Consider the following 17,419-nt stretch of genomic DNA (forward strand, 5'->3'; position numbering starts at 1 on the left):
GCCGACGGCGCCGACGTCGAGACGGCGGCGATGGTGGCGCGGCGGCAGCGGCGCATCCGGCGCACCGCCTCCTCGCCTGAGGTCGGAGACCGGCTGGTGCGGCTCGGGGAGCGTTCGGCGTCACCGCGCGGCGCGCCGCCCTCCATGGCGCCGCTCCGCCGACGCATGGTCGTCGCCCAGCAGATACAGACCAAGCCCAGGTGAGTGACTTCGGTACGAAGCGTTCGAGAGAGCGATCGCCCGGCTGATGGGTGCGTTCGGCGGGCCACGCTTAGATGGGTGCGTCCGGTGGATCCTTTTTGGATGGATGCGTTCGGTGCACCACGTCTGCATGAGTGCGTTCGGTGGACCACGTCTGAATGTGTGCGTTCGGTGGACCACGCTTGGATGGGTGCGTTCGGTGGACCACGCTTGGATGGGTGCGTTCGGCTCACCACGCCTGATGGATGCGTTTGGCGGACCACGTCCGTATGGGTGCGTTTGGTGGTGCATCGCTGCGTTGCGCACAATCAGAGCAAATCAAGCAAAAACAAAATGATGATCATGACTCTATGATGAGGGCAGCGTCTCGAAGTTAAAACTTTACACTACCAAATGCATGATAGCCTGTGAATAAGCTACCATACTTCTTTTACTGCTACCTGGTAACTTACTGAAACCACTTGCCATGTGGGGGGGGGGGGGGAGATTTAAAATAATGCGCTCCTCCCCATTGCTACACTTTTTACGCTCGCTTACATGCTCCTTCTGCTTAATGCGTAACGTGATTTATAGACGGCATTTGGAGTAATCTATTGCGCGTGCAATAAAGCAGTTTCGAATAAGGCCCTGAGTCATTTGCAGCCTACACCATTACCATACTACTACCAACGCAACAACTGCGTTCCTTATCGTAAAAAAATTGCGAACTCCCTTGACCAGTGCAACATGCACCGAAAAGCCTCGAAGGTACACTAAAGTTTTGAACTCAACTATAACTTTCTGTTCGGACTTACAACAGTCTCACGGTCCTGATCAACCACAGATATCAGACTCAAAGCCCCCGTCGTGATTCGCAGATCAAGCTCGAATGGCATGCATAGTCTCAATCAGCGAATGGCACGCACAATGTCGCAAATAACAAAAATTCTCTTGTCCGTTTTTGTTGTGTGGTGCTATTTCTTTGAACAGTTTTCCGTTTATGGTGTGGTGTGGTTCACCATTACCGCAAAGACTTGCGCTTGAATGGACTTGCTGTACGCATTACATTTCATCTTCCCGTAGTTAATTCACTTGCACAGTGAATTTCATTTTTCAAATATCACTTTTGATACCATGCCACAATTGTTGTATGCAATGTCACCGTACGAAATATAACTGCCTCGGCATGATACTGTCGCGGCAACAGTCAAACGCGAAGCAATGTGGCCAAAAGCAGTTATTCATGCACTTTTGTGGTGGTTATCGGTAACTTTCTATACCGATGCTCACCTCCCAGGCTCAAACGCAACCGACTCCTCAATATTGATTCTGGCCACAACTCAGTAACAGTCATAGGCAATTGGCATGAACCCAGTCTAACTCCCTGGAGCATGACCTTGACCTTAAGCACACACCAGCCTTGTTTAGAAATAGCCCGGAACCCTCCAGCTGTATCGGACACCCGGACAGGAGGCCTCACCATCCTGATCACAGGCTCCTCGCCAGGGAAACCCCCCCTGGCTCCTCATGATTTTCTCCCGGGTTAAGCTTCGCTGTGAGACAGACGGTCCTTCGCTGCCGGATGTTGACGGCGGCCGCTGATTGGAGGAGAGGCTGATGACGTGCGAGCTGTCAGCGTCCGTGGGACCAGCCGGTGTGATCGGCTGCGCTCGTGTGTCTCTGTCTGACGTGCGCGTGACCTAACGATCGATGGGTCTCCCACACCACTGCCAAGTGCTGACTGAACTGGACGGAAATGGCGGGAGGCGAGAGCGAGACGCTTTTTGTTGCACGCGCCGGGCAGTCCCGTTGGCGGATGTGGGAGTCGTGTGTTGGTATGGGCCGCTGTGACACAACACGTCGTCTGCTTGGAAAGACGCGATGGAAGATACTTGAGTGGCATGAGGCTTGATCACCCGATGATTATTTTGTCGCTGCTCCTCGACGAAAAGAACAAGCCATCTCTAGGTAGCAAGCGGTGTAAATATTCCAATAAGGAGCGTCTACAGTGGAGAGAGAGCGAACGTGATCGGGTGGTTCGACGGCTGATGGGGCGGTGATCTAGTGGTCGACGCAGACAGAAGTCGGCGGAGTGAGAGTGACCAGCTGGCATGAGAACCAGATGCGTTCCAGGTGCGAGTGTGAGTGAGCGAGTGCTCGAGTTGTGCATGGTGTACAGGACGTGTTCGAGAGGTCGGACAAATATTCGTCGGCACTGGGCAATTCGTTTCATGTAAAGCGTTCCTATCATGCAGCAGACCAGACTAACATACACACGATCCACGGGAGCTGGCTTCAGTCTTTGGCGTGTAGCGAGCACTTATGCGCCATTTCAGGGATCAGTGACGGCCAGCAGTATGCATTTGTGCGCAGTCTCAGGGACCAAATGACGGCAAGTGGTGAGCACTTGTGAGCTGTTTCAGGGACCAGATGACGGCGAGTAGTGAACACGTGTGCGCCGTTTCAGGGACCAGATGACGGCGAGTAGTGAACACGTGTGCGCCGTTTCAGGGACCAGATGACGGCGAGTAGTGAACACGTGTGCGCCGTTTCAGGGACCAGATGACGGCGAGTAGTGAACACGTGTGCGCCGTTTCAGGGACCAGATGACGGCCAGCAGCGTGCACGAGCAGTTCATGCAGGCCTGCATCCGTCTGAACGACCTAGGTTCCGCGAGGTGATGATCGTGGCCGGGCGGATCGCGTCCAGCGCAACCATCAACCAGACGGACGGCAGCGGACGGGTCAGTGCAACCCGCACAACCAGATCATACTGATTTGTAATTTTCGGGTGTGTCGACTGCGTATGATTAAGCAGTGCCCAACAAGTTCAATGACTGTGACAGAGGTCGGATCAATAAAGCGACAAGGCCAGTCAGGGGGTAGGGGGATGGTTAGTTCAGCTATCTCAACCAGAGGCTGTGGAGGAGATCAGCTTAGCTAACACAATTGGCCTGTAAACATGGGCCAGTCAGCGCAATCAGGGGAACCAGGCACAGGGAAAAGGGTGAGTGAGGGCAGCCACCACGGCCGAAACAACAGGTCATACGACAAATAACAGGTCATACGACCCGTGTAACCAAGCGGGGAGACAGACGGATCATGCAGCTGGCACAGCTGAAGACTAACAAGTGGACGGACGACGCGCCTCCAGCGCACCCAAACAAATCACACAGAAATGGTACACATAATCACTACCGAAGCCACAGAGAGGAAAAGCGCACACAGAGAGCAGTGAGCAGGCCGGCGCTGTTTGCATCCAGCAGAGCAGCCTGGCGCCCGAGACGGACTGATCCCTGTGTCGTGTCCGGTTGGTGAGAAGGTGGAATGTTTTCCCGGGCAGACTGACAGCGGCTCTTGTTACCCCGCCGGCTAATAATAACGTCAAATGGCCTCTGTTTCCAGGATCTTGGTCCTTTTGTTCACGCCATATATTTTCATGGTGGTCCGTCTGATTCTGACGATGGTGCTGCTTATATTGGCTGGGGCAGGAAACATCTGCTGGAAAATATCTGCCCGACGTCTTAGGTGTATTGCTGAAGTTTAATGTATAACACGTGGTTCTGATAGCTTATGTCCCGGAATATCCCGTAAATTGCGCAGAGATATGCAACAAGCAGTACAATGCATTACTATTACAGATAGCTAAACACTTCTAAATTGATGTCCTAATTACTATGGTACATGACCTCGCAGGGATCATGCCTGCCGCACGCTGATGCGGGGGGGGGGGGAGTTGTCACATATTTTGAAGATCTTGTGTTGCTGTGCTCCATACGCATCTTGGCTTTAAGGATGCGCCCTGCTGTTCGTCATAACATCTTTTCTATGATACGCAATGCAAGACATGCAGCACGCAGTGATTGTGGATGATTATCTTAGCGTGCCATTTAGTTCCCTCTGTTCCCCAGACACCGCTGAGTCACCTGTGTATCCATGGCAACGGCCGGTGTGTGGAGGAGTTCTCCCGGCTGCCTTACGTGGATGCGAACCTGGCGGACAGGGACGGCAACACTCCCTTGCACTACGCTGCTCAGGCTGGTGAGTGACCCTGCCACGCTGCGGCGCCCCCGTGGGATGACAAACATCATGCTACCCCCATGAAATCTGCGATCCGCCCCGAAACTAAAGCAGGTAACCGGCACATGACACTGAGCCAATCCAGCGTCGAAGGTGACATTGGACCCCGTTTAGTCTGCGTCAAAACCTTTCTCCTCTCGTGGGCGAGTCAAACAATGAGTGGTTAGTGGTGACCGGCTATCAAGTATGTGCGTGTCATCCGAAGAACCAAACACATTGCTCAAGGAGATCTCATAACGATCTCCAAGCGACGTGTACTAACTTTCACAGTCACCGCTCTGCCGCTTGCGCACAGCTCATAACGTCGTTTGAAACGGTGGCCGTCTTAACCATCGGGTTGTGTCTTCAGGACACGCTGCAGTCGTCACAGCGCTGCTGGAGAACTATGTGGAGATCGAAGTGGATGCTAAGAACGGCCAGGGAATTACTCCTCTCATCAAGGCCTGTGTTCAAGGAAAAAGCAAATGCGCCTAAACTACTTCTCGCACATGGTAAGGAACGGAGGCGAGATCTTATGAATGTAGAGACCACCGCACCCTGGTTGTTCGGCGCTCGCGTGGTTCATTGGCCGCAATAGAAAACGCTGGTATGCGATGTAACCAACGGAGAATGATTCTGCCGTTGAAGCTCTCCGACTGAGGTTCAGGATGCTGTAAAAATATATCATAGAATGGTCCTGATATGGGCAATAGGCGTTGGTCTTTGTTATACATTAACATCCATTGACTATCAGTCTCTAAATCAGGTAAACCATGAGCGTATTCAGTGATGTTTAAACCATTGTTACAACAAACATTGAAAGTTAGTGCGTGATTCTGATGAACACCCTTTTACCAAATCGAAATACCACCTGGCCAGCACACAATGGCCTTGGGTGTAATCATTTTATTACATGGACTTTTTGTTTTATTCATATTGTTCTCACCGTAGTTTCATTATTATGTAAACACTTATTGATCGTTATGTAGCCTCGTTTTTTACGAACGAGGCTACTGACCGAGCCGTCTGTCCTCTAACCGGAAATTGTTGACCTCGGCGGCCCGGCTTGGCACGGATAGTCACGCTTTTGTCAGGATTGCATCTCTGCCAGCACTGGCCGCATCGCCACAACAGCCTGAGCAGCACGTACCATAATTCTCTAGAAGCTGTTACGTGATATGTCCAAAGCATTTACATACTGACTGTTCGGCGGTGGCATATTTCTGCAACGCTGTATTACCCCATTTTTTCACCTACCTATCGTTTAGCATGGATGACTGAAGATTTTCCAATCACAAAAAGCTGAAGGAAAAAGGGGAAACCGGAGGGAAAAACGAGCAGTCATACTGCAAAAAAACGTGGGTAACCCCTGCTCAAGTAATATACCCTTCCGTTCTGGGACGTTTCTTTTAGCTGCTGTTAAATTTCTTATTTTAATTATTATATTATTATAAATTAATAAATAGTAAAATTATATATCATATATATTACGTATTTATTATTACATATTGTATTATTATATATTACATATTATTATACTAGTTCATATATTTAAATCATATATATATATATATATATATATATATATATATATATATATATATATATATATTAGAATTTAAAAAAAAACATATTCAGCCCGGGCGGACAAATATGCGGAGCCAGCTGTGTAATGCAGGTGGACGTGCCGTCTATACTTCACTGAACACTCTCCACACTGTCTGACCCATCAATGCGCCAGCAACAGACCGCGAAGCCACCAGCGTCACCTTCTCCGAAGATGGTCTTAAATGTGGCAGGTTGTGGTCAAGATGCACGCAGAGTATGTCTTTAAATCTATACATGCACATAGCTCATTCATTGTTACCGATAAACATTCACAGCATTAATGTTTTCCCTACGTCTTGGCCTCAATCACCCAAAAAGTAGAACATTCCAAATTCAATGACCTAGCCGATAAAACTTGCCCCGGAATGTCCGGCAAGAGGTCGGCTGATATTCTAACCACGGATGTGTAGCGAGCGGACGGTGCGAGCGCCAGTACACCCCGGCCTGCCAAGGTCATGGCTCTAGTGGGCGACGGTGCGAGCGCCAGTACACCACGGCCTGCCAAGGTCATGCCTCTAATGATCTAATCATGAATCCGCAGCGCATGCTCTTGTTCCTGAAAAGGGATGCACTTTAATTTTAATTTCAGCGTTATATTGCATTGTCAACATTGATGAATGTGGGATTAGTGATTCAGACTCAGATTCATAGTCATGATTCAGATGGATAAGATTCGACTTGACAGGGAAAACGATGTTGTGAAATAAGTGACTGTCAATTGCCTCATACCGGCTTACATGCGGCGATAATCTTTCGCTGATTGTAAATCCGAATTCCAAACCACGCCTGTGAAGTAACTCGGTGTCGCGGCGGTGAGCTCCACTATCCACGCTTCAGCCAAGCGCGTGCGTGCCGCAGGCGCCGACCCACTGATCCAGGACCCAGGCCGCGGCCTCACCTGCATCGAGTGGGCCTACTTCTGCGGGCGGCACGCGTGCGCGCGCCTGGTGGAGGCTCACCTGCTCGCCAGCGACGTCAGCGCCCCTAGTAGCGGACAGCTGAAGCGCGTCAGCAGCGAGCCCGAGCTGCCGCCAGCCGGCGGGCCGCTAGGGTGGCGGCGCGCGAAGTACCAGCGGGTGCTGGGTCACGCGGTGGTGCCGGGCCGGCGGCCCAGCCTGCCGGCGGCGGCGGACGAGACGGGGCAGCCGGCCGCGCCGCCGCGCCGGCCCCCACGGCTGCCCATCATCCATGTGGAGGAGGTGGAGGTGGCGGTGGACCCGGTGGTGGTGCGATACGGCGACGCCGTGGCCCCGGGCCAGCGCCAGCGCCAGCACAACCAGGTGGGAGCGGATGACGCGCCGCCGTCGCCGCCGCCCCGACACCTGGGTGGCCAGCGCGCATGCGCCGACAGCCGAGCGGCCGTAGAGTAACGCCGAGGCCCGAACGAGTGTGGTGGTAGTGCGGTTGATGCCCGGCGTCCCCGTTCTGTTTTGTTTTTATTTGGTGGACAGTTTCCAGTGGGAAAAGACCGTATTAGGTCTGATTAGGCTTGTTGTGGGTTGCTTACGAATTGTATATGATTCAGTGCTTTATCCGAAACAAATTGTTGCGTTACTGCGGACGCAGCAGCAGTTCCTCACTCATATAATATTAGTAGAGCTTATAAATGTTACATGTAAGATACTCTCTATCATGCTGCTTAAACTCTGAAAAATGCGTGCTAAATTGGAACGCATTTCTTTCCTCAACCAACATCCTCCCGCGCAACACTTACAAAGTTGTTGCTTGCGAAGAAAAATGGTAGAATGGTCGCAGCGCAGAATTCATGAGTTTTTCCATTTTCCAGCTAATAATTCATCCGTTTGTTCGTCTCTTGTTATCATTTGTCATCTGGCTGTTAACCACCCATCTGCTGTATTGAAATTTGCGGGCAAGTTAACTCGAGTGAACAAGAGCGTCGCGTTTACGCCGGCGAATCCCATTACCAAAATTCAAGCGACTCGTAAAACACTTGTGTTGGCTTGAATATTTTCATCCTACTAAAAAATGCAAACCCTTTCGCCGAAGGAAGGGATTTGAATTGTATGTCGTGGCAACTATTCATCACATTTGTGTCATATCACCACTGACAATTCATCCTGTATATTTGCGGAAGTTTCAGCACATTTTACATTGATAAAAACCTTGGAAAATACTAGCATTCACCCCAACCTGATACCCCTTCCACCAAATCCTGCGTCCCGTTTCTTTAGTCGCCACCACAAGCATCGTATTGGATACCCAATGTGTCATCCATCTATTGAATATCGGCTTTCCCCCCCGGAAGCGTTGCGCCGCGGCCTTGAGACGCATCGGACGCGTCAGGCACTATGCGCCATAATCTCCACTTCCCCTCACGCGCTGCCGCTCTTGTCTGAGACCCGCTGGCTTCAATAACCGCGACGCCGCGAGCAACGTACCCCGGCGCTGACGCATGCTGAAGTCTCGGACGGAACCGAGACTTGTGCTGGATCGTCGACCGTGTCTTCGGCAGTCGGCAGGGGCTCTAGCACTGGCTGGGAGCGACTGGGTCTGCCCTTCCGCAGCGGCGCTGCAGTGTCAGTCCTCAGCTGTGTATGGCTTTGGTCGCGTAGTGCCCAGACCCTTCCTCCGCAGGCCACGTGTTTATCGAACCTAACGCATTCGCTGCCCAACTAACTGCGATTCTCTCGAACAGCAATGTCATCGAATCATACTTCATCTGGCGTCAGTCTCGGGGCTGAAGATGCTCTAGTTTGTTTGCCTGTGCTGTTTCATTGTAACTATGGCGATGTGTTGGTTAGGCTTGTTTATGCTGAGGTACTCTACTGGAACGCTCAGGTTTCTTATGCTGTGTGTTTCAAATCGGTCTGTGGAGTGATTAAACTGCTACAAATACATGCGCCCCAGACATGCGAAATTGTGCTAGGGGTTCGATGCAATAGCAGTCAAGACATTTCTCTCTGATCCGTGGTTTTCACCGGCATAAGCTTGCTTAGTGTCAACGTTAAACTCTATCGATAATTATACTCTTACACATATAGAATAGATATAGACTGCTCTTTCGATGCCATTGTTGAATATGGCCACATACTACCATTTCATCGCTCCCAAGTCGGTTAAATGCACAGGTAAGCAACACCAAATGCTTGTTTTTTTATTTGTAAAAGCACGTTACTGTTAAAAACTGGTGCGCTGTTTTGGCCAAGCATGAGCTTTACGTTGGTGGCAATTACCCCGCTTACAAAACCCAACAAGTTTGCTCACGCTTGCTCCGTTTATAACCACACACAATGCCCGTCTAAAGCATCCGCATCAAGCATAAAACATACCTACAATGCTGCAAATGCTGCATAATTGCACGTCGCCGCACTAGTTTCTTCTCTTACCTCTGCAGACGCTACCATCTCTTCTGGACTACGCTGTTCAGGCCTCGGCTCTATAATTTTTGGGAGCAACGTTCTTTGGTGGTGACGTGGCATGGCCCATGTACATAGTTTTGTAACGCGCCTATCGCTGTCTGGTGTAACTTTGATGCGCTCTCCTTTCCAGATTGTCAACTTGTGTCTACCAGGAACGGCGGAAGACTTCTTGTACGAATGACTCCAGTCAGGCCGAATGTACTGTGCTCAAATTCCTGTAGCTGTTAGCTTGTAAGTTCTGAGCTGCCAAAGACATCGTGTCAGAGTACGCAACGCGGCAAAGATACTACTCTTTTCATGAGATGTTGATACAGTCATTCATCACTTTATAAACGCATCTACCTGTATATGCAAAGCCTTTCGCTGCTAGATAACGATCACTGAGTTGCGTGCTTTGCATCAAACACCACCGATCTATATCTGCACCAAAGCTTCAAGGGTTTCACCAGAAACAGGGCGCGATGTTAGCGCTCACGTCTCTCGAAGCAGCTAAGCCACGCAAAGTGTTCATCACAGATTCCGAATGAAGAACTCTTAACAGCTTAAAGCAAGCTCCTCGCAGATCTGCCTCGTTTTGCCCAAAGCGTGTGCAAAGTGGTACTCGACTGGAAATTCGGATTTTGTAGGCTTAGTGATACGATCTCCCCGAATCTCTGCCATCCATCAGGGGCCTAAGCGATTTTAAAACGTCATAGAAGTGCTGTAAGTTTGTAGTTTTACTTTCCCAGGCCAGAGTAAATTTCCTTTTTGCAGACGAATTGGGATGTAAAAGAGTTATTCTCGCACTGCCTTGTCTGTTCCTAAGCTCGCACCAGTTGTTAAACATGTTCCGACCTTGCTCGCAGCGTTTGCAAATGGTTGTACTTGTAGGATTTATGAGCGTTACGCCTGACGTGACACGTGCCTAGAGATGATACGCGGTATGCCTGCTCTTTGTTTCAAGCGATGCAATCGCCACTGCCAGTAAAAGTATATGAATGTTGAAGACTGCCGAAATGATAGAATACAAAACAATGAGGAGAACTGCCGGACATGTACGAAGTGCTTGCAACGTAAGCTAAAGGGAATGGTTCGCATTTGAAAATATGGAAGCAGACATCAGATATGATGACATGAGCTCACTTATTCTTATTGATATGCTTGTAAGTGGAAAGGACTGCCCTAGACAATACCATTTCCGTTTCTCTAAGTGGAAAGGACTGCCCTAGACAATACTGTTGAGTCTGTTGAGTAAATATGCTTCTCAATGCGTTATTGTTTGATGACGTCATGTACCTTGCACAGAAAGGCAATTGACGACCGTCATATCTGGAAATCGCACTCACGACCGCCAGATATGAACAACTCGACAATCATATTCTTCTTGACCTTGATGTTACATGGCTAATGAAATTTCAGGATTTAAATGACGTTATTATGGCGTAATTTACGCCTGGGTGACCTTAAAATAGTCCCCCCGAAATAGCCAGCACATCTTCGCGGGCGCGCAGTTTAACAACTAGAGGGTCTTAGGTCTTGAGAAGGACAAGACTGCGAACTGCATCGAATGGTCTTCAATATAGCTATTACATTTCAAAACCTCACACAAATGTTGCGACTGGCATTCTCAATTAAGCGTTACTTGTTGCGTTTACATCGACCGAACCACTCATGAAGTTCAATCTGCGAGACAATTGTGGCCCAGGCTCTTGGCTATATATGTCACAGGGACATCTTCCACATGACATGGAAGGTCTTGGCACGCCCGCCCTTAGCAAATTTTTCCTTTTCTTATGTGGGAGCTTTGCTACCGACCACACTTCATCCGAAGCTGAGACTAAGAGATTCTTTCACGCGTGCGTCTGAAGTCATGGTCGAAGTAAGCGAAGCAGACATTTTTCCAAAAAAGAGTCCAACCACTGCAATGACAATATTGCAATTATTGCAGCAACGTGGCCGTGCTACTGAATAGTGCCTTTGGGCATGAGCGAAGCCGCAGTCCGGCGAGTCTTATTCAGCTCGTGATAAAGTTTTGAGCTACTGCATCCCGGCCGCCCTGATAGCCTTAAAGCTGATTGCTTTGCATCCACTGGCCACGGTCTCATTCAGTTTTCATCAACACAAAGCTCAATCATTTCCAAACTGTGGTATAGAAATTGTTAGGCTTTTGCGTGCCGCCGGTTTTAGGAGAACGGCCTTTTCTGCAATTGTCACCAAAGCATCGCCCTTCTTTTTCATTAGCATGAATGTTTAAATTGCCAAAATGCTGAAGAGTTCTGATCGAGGCCGGGTCTAGATCCCTACTATCCGACGTCGCGCCGACGCGCGACTTACAAATTCTGGCTGAGGAAAAACAGACAACTGTGTTGGAAAATGTGTAGTTCAAGGTGTGCAGACGGTCACGCGGTTTCATTTGCAAGCCATGATTTCAGTCATTATTTGTTAAATATTTACGTCGCACTTGAATAAGCAGGGCAGATGGAGCCGTGCCATCAACTGAACGATGTAGTCGAGTAGACTACAACCCAGCAATGAATGCCGAAACTATCCAACCCATACGTGCGCCGGCAATCGACCGGACGCCAGCCAATGACAGCATTAAAATAGACTTATCCCAAATGCCATGCACTGGGGTCTACGACGAGACAGATTCAGCCGTGCAAACGACATGGGCGCTTAGTTCCGTTTGCTTTGACGCATATTCTTCTAATTATTTGCGTGCTTTGTAACCTGGTTTTAATCGCCAAAACCTCTATTCACCGCCAATTAATTGTTTGCATCAAAATTCCAAAGCCTAACCGGATTATAGCTGACAATGCTCCAAGAAATGTTCCTCTTGAGTTAACGCGCAAACTCTACCTCATTGTATGTCCACCTACGAAATTTTCATGAAAGACAAACTGTACCGACATTTGTTGCCGAAAATGTTTAGCTTCATTAGCTTACTTCTCGGCAAAGCTACGGCAAAATCGACAGCTCTGACATCTGGCAACGCCGCGCTCGTCCAGCACGCCGCACAAAACATCTTACTGGTGTCACTAGCGAGGTCGTCAACCACGTGTGAGTTTATTAAACGTGATGGTTTCGCAAGAACATAGCCTGGTCGTAACGAGTTCTGGAAGCTAATATATTGTTGGTACACCGACACGGCATAGTGCAGTATGCAACCACACGAATAACATTTATCTTAACCATACGTTTATTTCAACGAAGAACACTGATTTCAACTGTACGAAAAGCATTTATTTCAACTTTATTGTCCCGTCCAGGCTGTTTGAAAGGGCATAGTTCTTCTGCAGCGTTGTAGTGCACGCAAAACGTAACCCTACGTCGAAAAACACGAAACGCGTGCAATATCCTAAATGCCAGACAGCTGCACCACACGGGTCGAAACCGGATGCATATCTGGGTGACTGGGTGTCACCGCTTCAGCAGACCACCACGGTTCGGCGCAAACGGGAACGGACGATCGCACCGGCAAGGCTGTGAGCTGGTGTCTACTGCCGGTTAATCGCGGGTGTTACGCACGGATTCACCCGTTTAACGCGTCTTTGGGTACCGTTGCCATGTCTGGATAAACAGCGACAACAACGTGACATCTCGTTTGCACGTTGTCGACGAATGCGTCGTTTATCGATCGCTTAGCGACCTCGGCGCCGGCCGATTCATGATTGTATCTGTTGTCCACCGGACAGAGGCCATGGTAGTCATTTTCGGAACCGGTCTAGAATATAGCATACAGTGTCCTCATCTAGGTGCAACTGGAACAGACCAGTTACAAAGAAGTAGACACCAGATCACTGGTGACCAATGTCCACGAAAATTGATTTACGTCGTCTACGATACTGTGGTCAGTCATCGTGTCGTAAATCTTTCTTGCATTACGGATTTTTTCGGTTAGAATAAGCATACCTAGCCTGGTTGATAGTTAACAAATTTTGTTTCCATCAACTCACAAATCGGGCGGTGCAACTTGTGTATCGGTGCGCAAACGTTTCATAAATGTACCTGTTTGTCTTTCATAGCACCCGCAACAGGCACCATTCCAATGCGTTGCAATAATCCATTTGTGTGAGGTTCAAAGGCTTCTGCCCCTATCTGCTCGTGATATTGGGATTACGTGGTAACACTTGCCGAGCGTGTTATCCCCTCACTCATCCCCCAACGCCCAGGACGTCTTGCAGGTGTAATGCCTGTTCTGCTTTATGCACGTTAGATATAACTGGGGACTCGGCTTTTTCAGTCCCGACGTGTAACGCAAGTACTGCTCCTCGGCTGCTTCTGAACGATGAATGGTTCTGTTCGTCTCGTGTGTAAGTGGCGGCTTCTTCTTTGCTCATCCATTATCCCCAACATGGTCGTACGCTATGTGGCCTTTGTAGATGAGCGAAAGCACAGGAGTTCGTCCGAACGCACTCCGGTATTGGAAGTCTGCACCCGCGGACTTGCTGCCACCATCACCTAAAATACTAGTGATCACAACACAATGAGAACATTATATCACTTATTTAACCTCATATTGGTTTTACTATCTTATAAGCCAAGCTGATTTCAGTGCTGCGAATATTGTAAATGTAGATAAGCAAATCTAAGGACAGGAAAAACTAGTCGGAGCACTTCGTGAAAAAAAACACGTGGCATAGCGTGAGCCAAGGCGAGAGTAAGCCTAGGTGCTGTTCTCTAGCGCCCACATTTGTTTCCTAAAGAGCTGCCATGTCTGCTGTAATATGTGTTTCGTAACCGCTGCTAATTTTAACGCAAGCATGTATTGTAACATTACGGTGGGCAAACGATTTCCTAAATTTGAGCTGGAAGCCCGTCGTTTACCGGAACTAGTGTTTTATCCAAGATGAAAGAAAGGAAAGGAACGTTTCGCGTTTTTTAGTCTCGGCGGTTGGGAACCAGATAGTTTTGATTTCGTGAGTTGTTCAGTGCATTAACGAGGAGCATTATTCATATAGATAAGACAGCAGTATTACCCTCGGATAAAAATCAGGGGAATGGAAATATAGTTTGGTTGATATTTCGGCAAAATGCCTTTATCGAAACAATAGCGGAAGTGAATTCTGGGGAATAAGGAGTTCTTTAGTAATTCACTTCTGCTGTCGTTTCGATAAAGGCATGTTACCGACATATCAACCCAACTATATCTTCATTCTCCTGGTTTTTATCCGAGGAATGAGGCTTATACTACCGTCTTATCAGTCTTAATTCCGTTTCCGGATTCAATGCGGCCTTTTTTGTCTTCCATGAGCTATCTTGACACCTTTTCATTTCGGAACTAGATCACTCATTTATGACTAGAGTTTTCATCAAGTGTAGGAGGACTTGGACCTTCGACTTTCGAGCAAGACACTGAGCTTGGATTAGTTGGGACCTTGGGGTCCTCTTCTCGGCACTCTTAGCCGCTTGCACTGTTGTGCGCCATGAGAATTGAGCGTCAAATTGTGCGTCGCAACTACAGCCAGCCTTCTGTGATCCATCTGTGATCCATAGCGATAAACACGAAATCAAAATGCCAGCACGTGACACATACTTGTATTCCAAGTTAGGGGTACAAACGCCAATGTCAAGTTACAAATATTGGATAGAAATCACCACCACGCATTTCCAATATCCAGTTCACAGTCACAACAGCCGGTGGCTAAAGCAAACACTTGCTCGGAAAGGCTCATTCACGGGACGCCCAAGAGTCCCCAGAAACAATGCCCATCATTCCAGCAGTGGCGACATCGCGCGTGATCATGAATCGGGGTCCCCGGATGATATTTTGGACACAAAACTTGTGCATGCATACAATGCCAGACAATTTCGACTTAACGTAGTTTCCTAAATGTACGGCTTGTTCGTGGCAAGTTTTGGAACGCGCCGTGCAACGAGGTTAGTTTAGCGACACGCCAATATCATCGGTGTTTGTTATAAACGTCAACCAACTCAGGTGAACGGATGTAATTCGGCAATGACATAATCTACAATAACAATTGTGCAAACCATGTGACAAAAACATCGCTATCAATGACTCACTGCAACAATATCCTACTACGCACGCCCGTTTGATCAACCATTGCAATCCGGGTCAAATTTGTGCCGCAAACTGAGCCCTGTCTGAGGAACAGGCCTTTCCCCAGCACAGGACGAAGCAAAACTGATGCGCCCACGATACACAGCTTATGACCAGACCTCCTCGAAGGAGCAGAAAAGCATCGCTTCGTCGGTCTGAGCAGATCTCTCCGAGAGTCAGGACTCATATCACAGACGTACAGTCAGTCCAATCGATTCGCAAAACAGGTGGCTGATGCACTGCTTTCTCGGCAGTCATGGGAGAAGGCAGAAACGTCCCACCAAAACCATCAAACCGCTTCGCAGCACAACATAAAAGCTCGCGTCTTACTTGATCTTGTCCGGCATCCAGAGGTCCAGGCCGGACAAACGGCAGACACCCGTGAACTTATGCGTGGACTGTGCGCTGAAACGTGTCCGCAGAGGACACAGAGCCCAGTAGCATTTGAGCGCATGACAACGCACCAGCCTGGGCGTCTGACGGGAGCGACAAGTGGGACAGACCAGCGCTTCAACGCTGGAAGGGCGCATGCCTCGATCAAACTATACGCGCTCCGGCTGAGGGTTAAATGAGGGTTGCAGCTGCAGCCTTCGTCCAGGTACTAGTTCCATGAGTCCACCGGACCCGAGCTCAACGCCCAATGAGCTTGTGCTAAACCGACGCCAGCTAGCCTGGTGCGTGCCCATCGGGAGCCAGAGTACAAATACCGGCGGCAACTAAATTTAACACCGAGCACGAGGTAGATCGGCCATACCACGACAGCAGCGGCTCGACAAGACTTCCGCCAGCCGCAGTGGAGACATCACACAGCACGTCTGCCTCGCCGCCAGCTGTTCACCCACATTAACCCTCTCCCACGTATAAAATCAGCAACGCGAAGGCGGCCCGGGCGCCGCCAGGCTCTGTACAAAACAAGCCCCGCTGCTGGCGCGGAGCCAGACCCGGCATGCTATCACGCGCTGTGAGGGTGGGCACGGCAGGCTGCGCTGGGAAAGCCATCGGAGCCGCCAGTGTCCGGCCGACGCGCGTGTGTCGGTCCGAAACCTGTACCCGACCTCCCCATCGGCGCGGATGTCCGCTGCCACAAGCTCGACTCGCGTGGAGGAAGCAAAGACGCGTGCAGAGTTGTTGGAAGGGGAAGAGGTCCACCATAGGTGGTCTGCCTCCTCGCGGGAAAACTGATTGTCACGTAACGCAGCTTCTGTTGTCTTATCTGCATACATCTTTGCACCACGCGTCGTATCATCAAGTATTTACAGGCCGGTATGAGCGCATTTTTGGCGGGAAAGACGCCCCAAATCCAAAACCCCGCGCTGCAGAAGAACAGGAGTCACATGGATGCACAACTCGAGGACGAAGATGCAAATATCCTCCAGCCTACTTCTTCGTACACACACAGCTCGCTCAATGTCCGTCTCCAAAAAAGCTACACGCTGACACCAAAGGCGGTGCCGTACAAGTAGGCAAATATAAGTTCAGAACACCACTGCAGAAAGCTACAAAACGTACAAAATCCCGTGAGAGTTCAGGGCTGAGAATCCTGGCGGCCGCCCCTGCCGGCGAGGCACTACCGTCTCGCGCAGTCAGCTGAGGTTGTAGCTAGCTGGCACGTCGATGACGGTGTGATCCAGGACCCAGTCCGACCCGGCACGACCCCGCGCTGGTCCGCAAGCGCTCACCGATGTGAACCACTGCTTGAGGTGTGGCGCTTGCACCGTGCTGCCGCCTGCTGGCAATGGGGGCAACTGCGAGTTTGTTGAGAAACCACGAGGGGCCGGCTGATTGCGCATCGGATGTACTTTGGGTCGGATGAAGTACACCGAATATCATACGTTCTTGTTGAGTTTCTTCTGGCCGAGCAGGTACAGACAATCGTCTATGAGGAAACTGGAAACAGGGCAAAAAGTGTTAGGCATGGCAGCTGGTTTTGGACGTTCCAAATGCCCCGGAAATGGGACGCCCTATGTTGTATTTTCGTAGGTACTGTGCATGCATGACAGACATCTGAGCACTGCACAAGCATGACAGCAGAAAACACGGCCGCCAAATCTACTTGTTTGGGTTTCTGCTGTGTTCACAAGATGACCGTACGAGCGTTTTGATTACCTGTACCAGAACAGCGGCAGCACGCCCGCCCCATCCTCACCTGTACC

At 49.7% G+C, this 17,419-nt stretch overlaps 1 protein-coding gene and 1 long non-coding RNA gene across 2 annotated transcripts in view; one reads left to right on the forward strand and one right to left on the reverse strand.

Moving 5' to 3' along the window:
- Positions 1 to 80: 80 nt before the first annotated feature.
- Positions 81 to 6,934, forward strand: LOC119106490 (uncharacterized). Its single transcript, XR_005095151.1, has 5 exons — positions 81 to 200; positions 2,780 to 2,923; positions 4,091 to 4,220; positions 4,609 to 4,750; positions 6,705 to 6,934. It is a non-coding gene; the product is annotated as an uncharacterized LOC119106490 (long non-coding RNA).
- An 88-nt stretch (positions 6,935 to 7,022) lies between these two features.
- Positions 7,023 to 17,419, reverse strand: part of LOC119105318 (post-GPI attachment to proteins factor 3) — a 40,974-nt gene continuing 30,577 nt past the window's right edge. Inside the window, exon 8 of the mRNA XM_037228786.1 lies at positions 7,023 to 17,153. Coding sequence (XP_037084681.1) covers positions 17,093 to 17,153 — 61 coding nt within the window. The 3' untranslated portion in view covers positions 7,023 to 17,092. The remainder of the gene's footprint in view (positions 17,154 to 17,419) is intronic.

The sequence above is a fragment of the Pollicipes pollicipes genome, unplaced genomic scaffold (genome assembly GCF_011947565.3).
Source record: "Pollicipes pollicipes isolate AB1234 unplaced genomic scaffold, Ppol_2.1 Scaffold_6138;HRSCAF=7277_pilon_pilon_pilon, whole genome shotgun sequence".
Classification (NCBI taxonomy): Eukaryota; Metazoa; Arthropoda; class Thecostraca; order Pollicipedomorpha; family Pollicipedidae; genus Pollicipes; species Pollicipes pollicipes.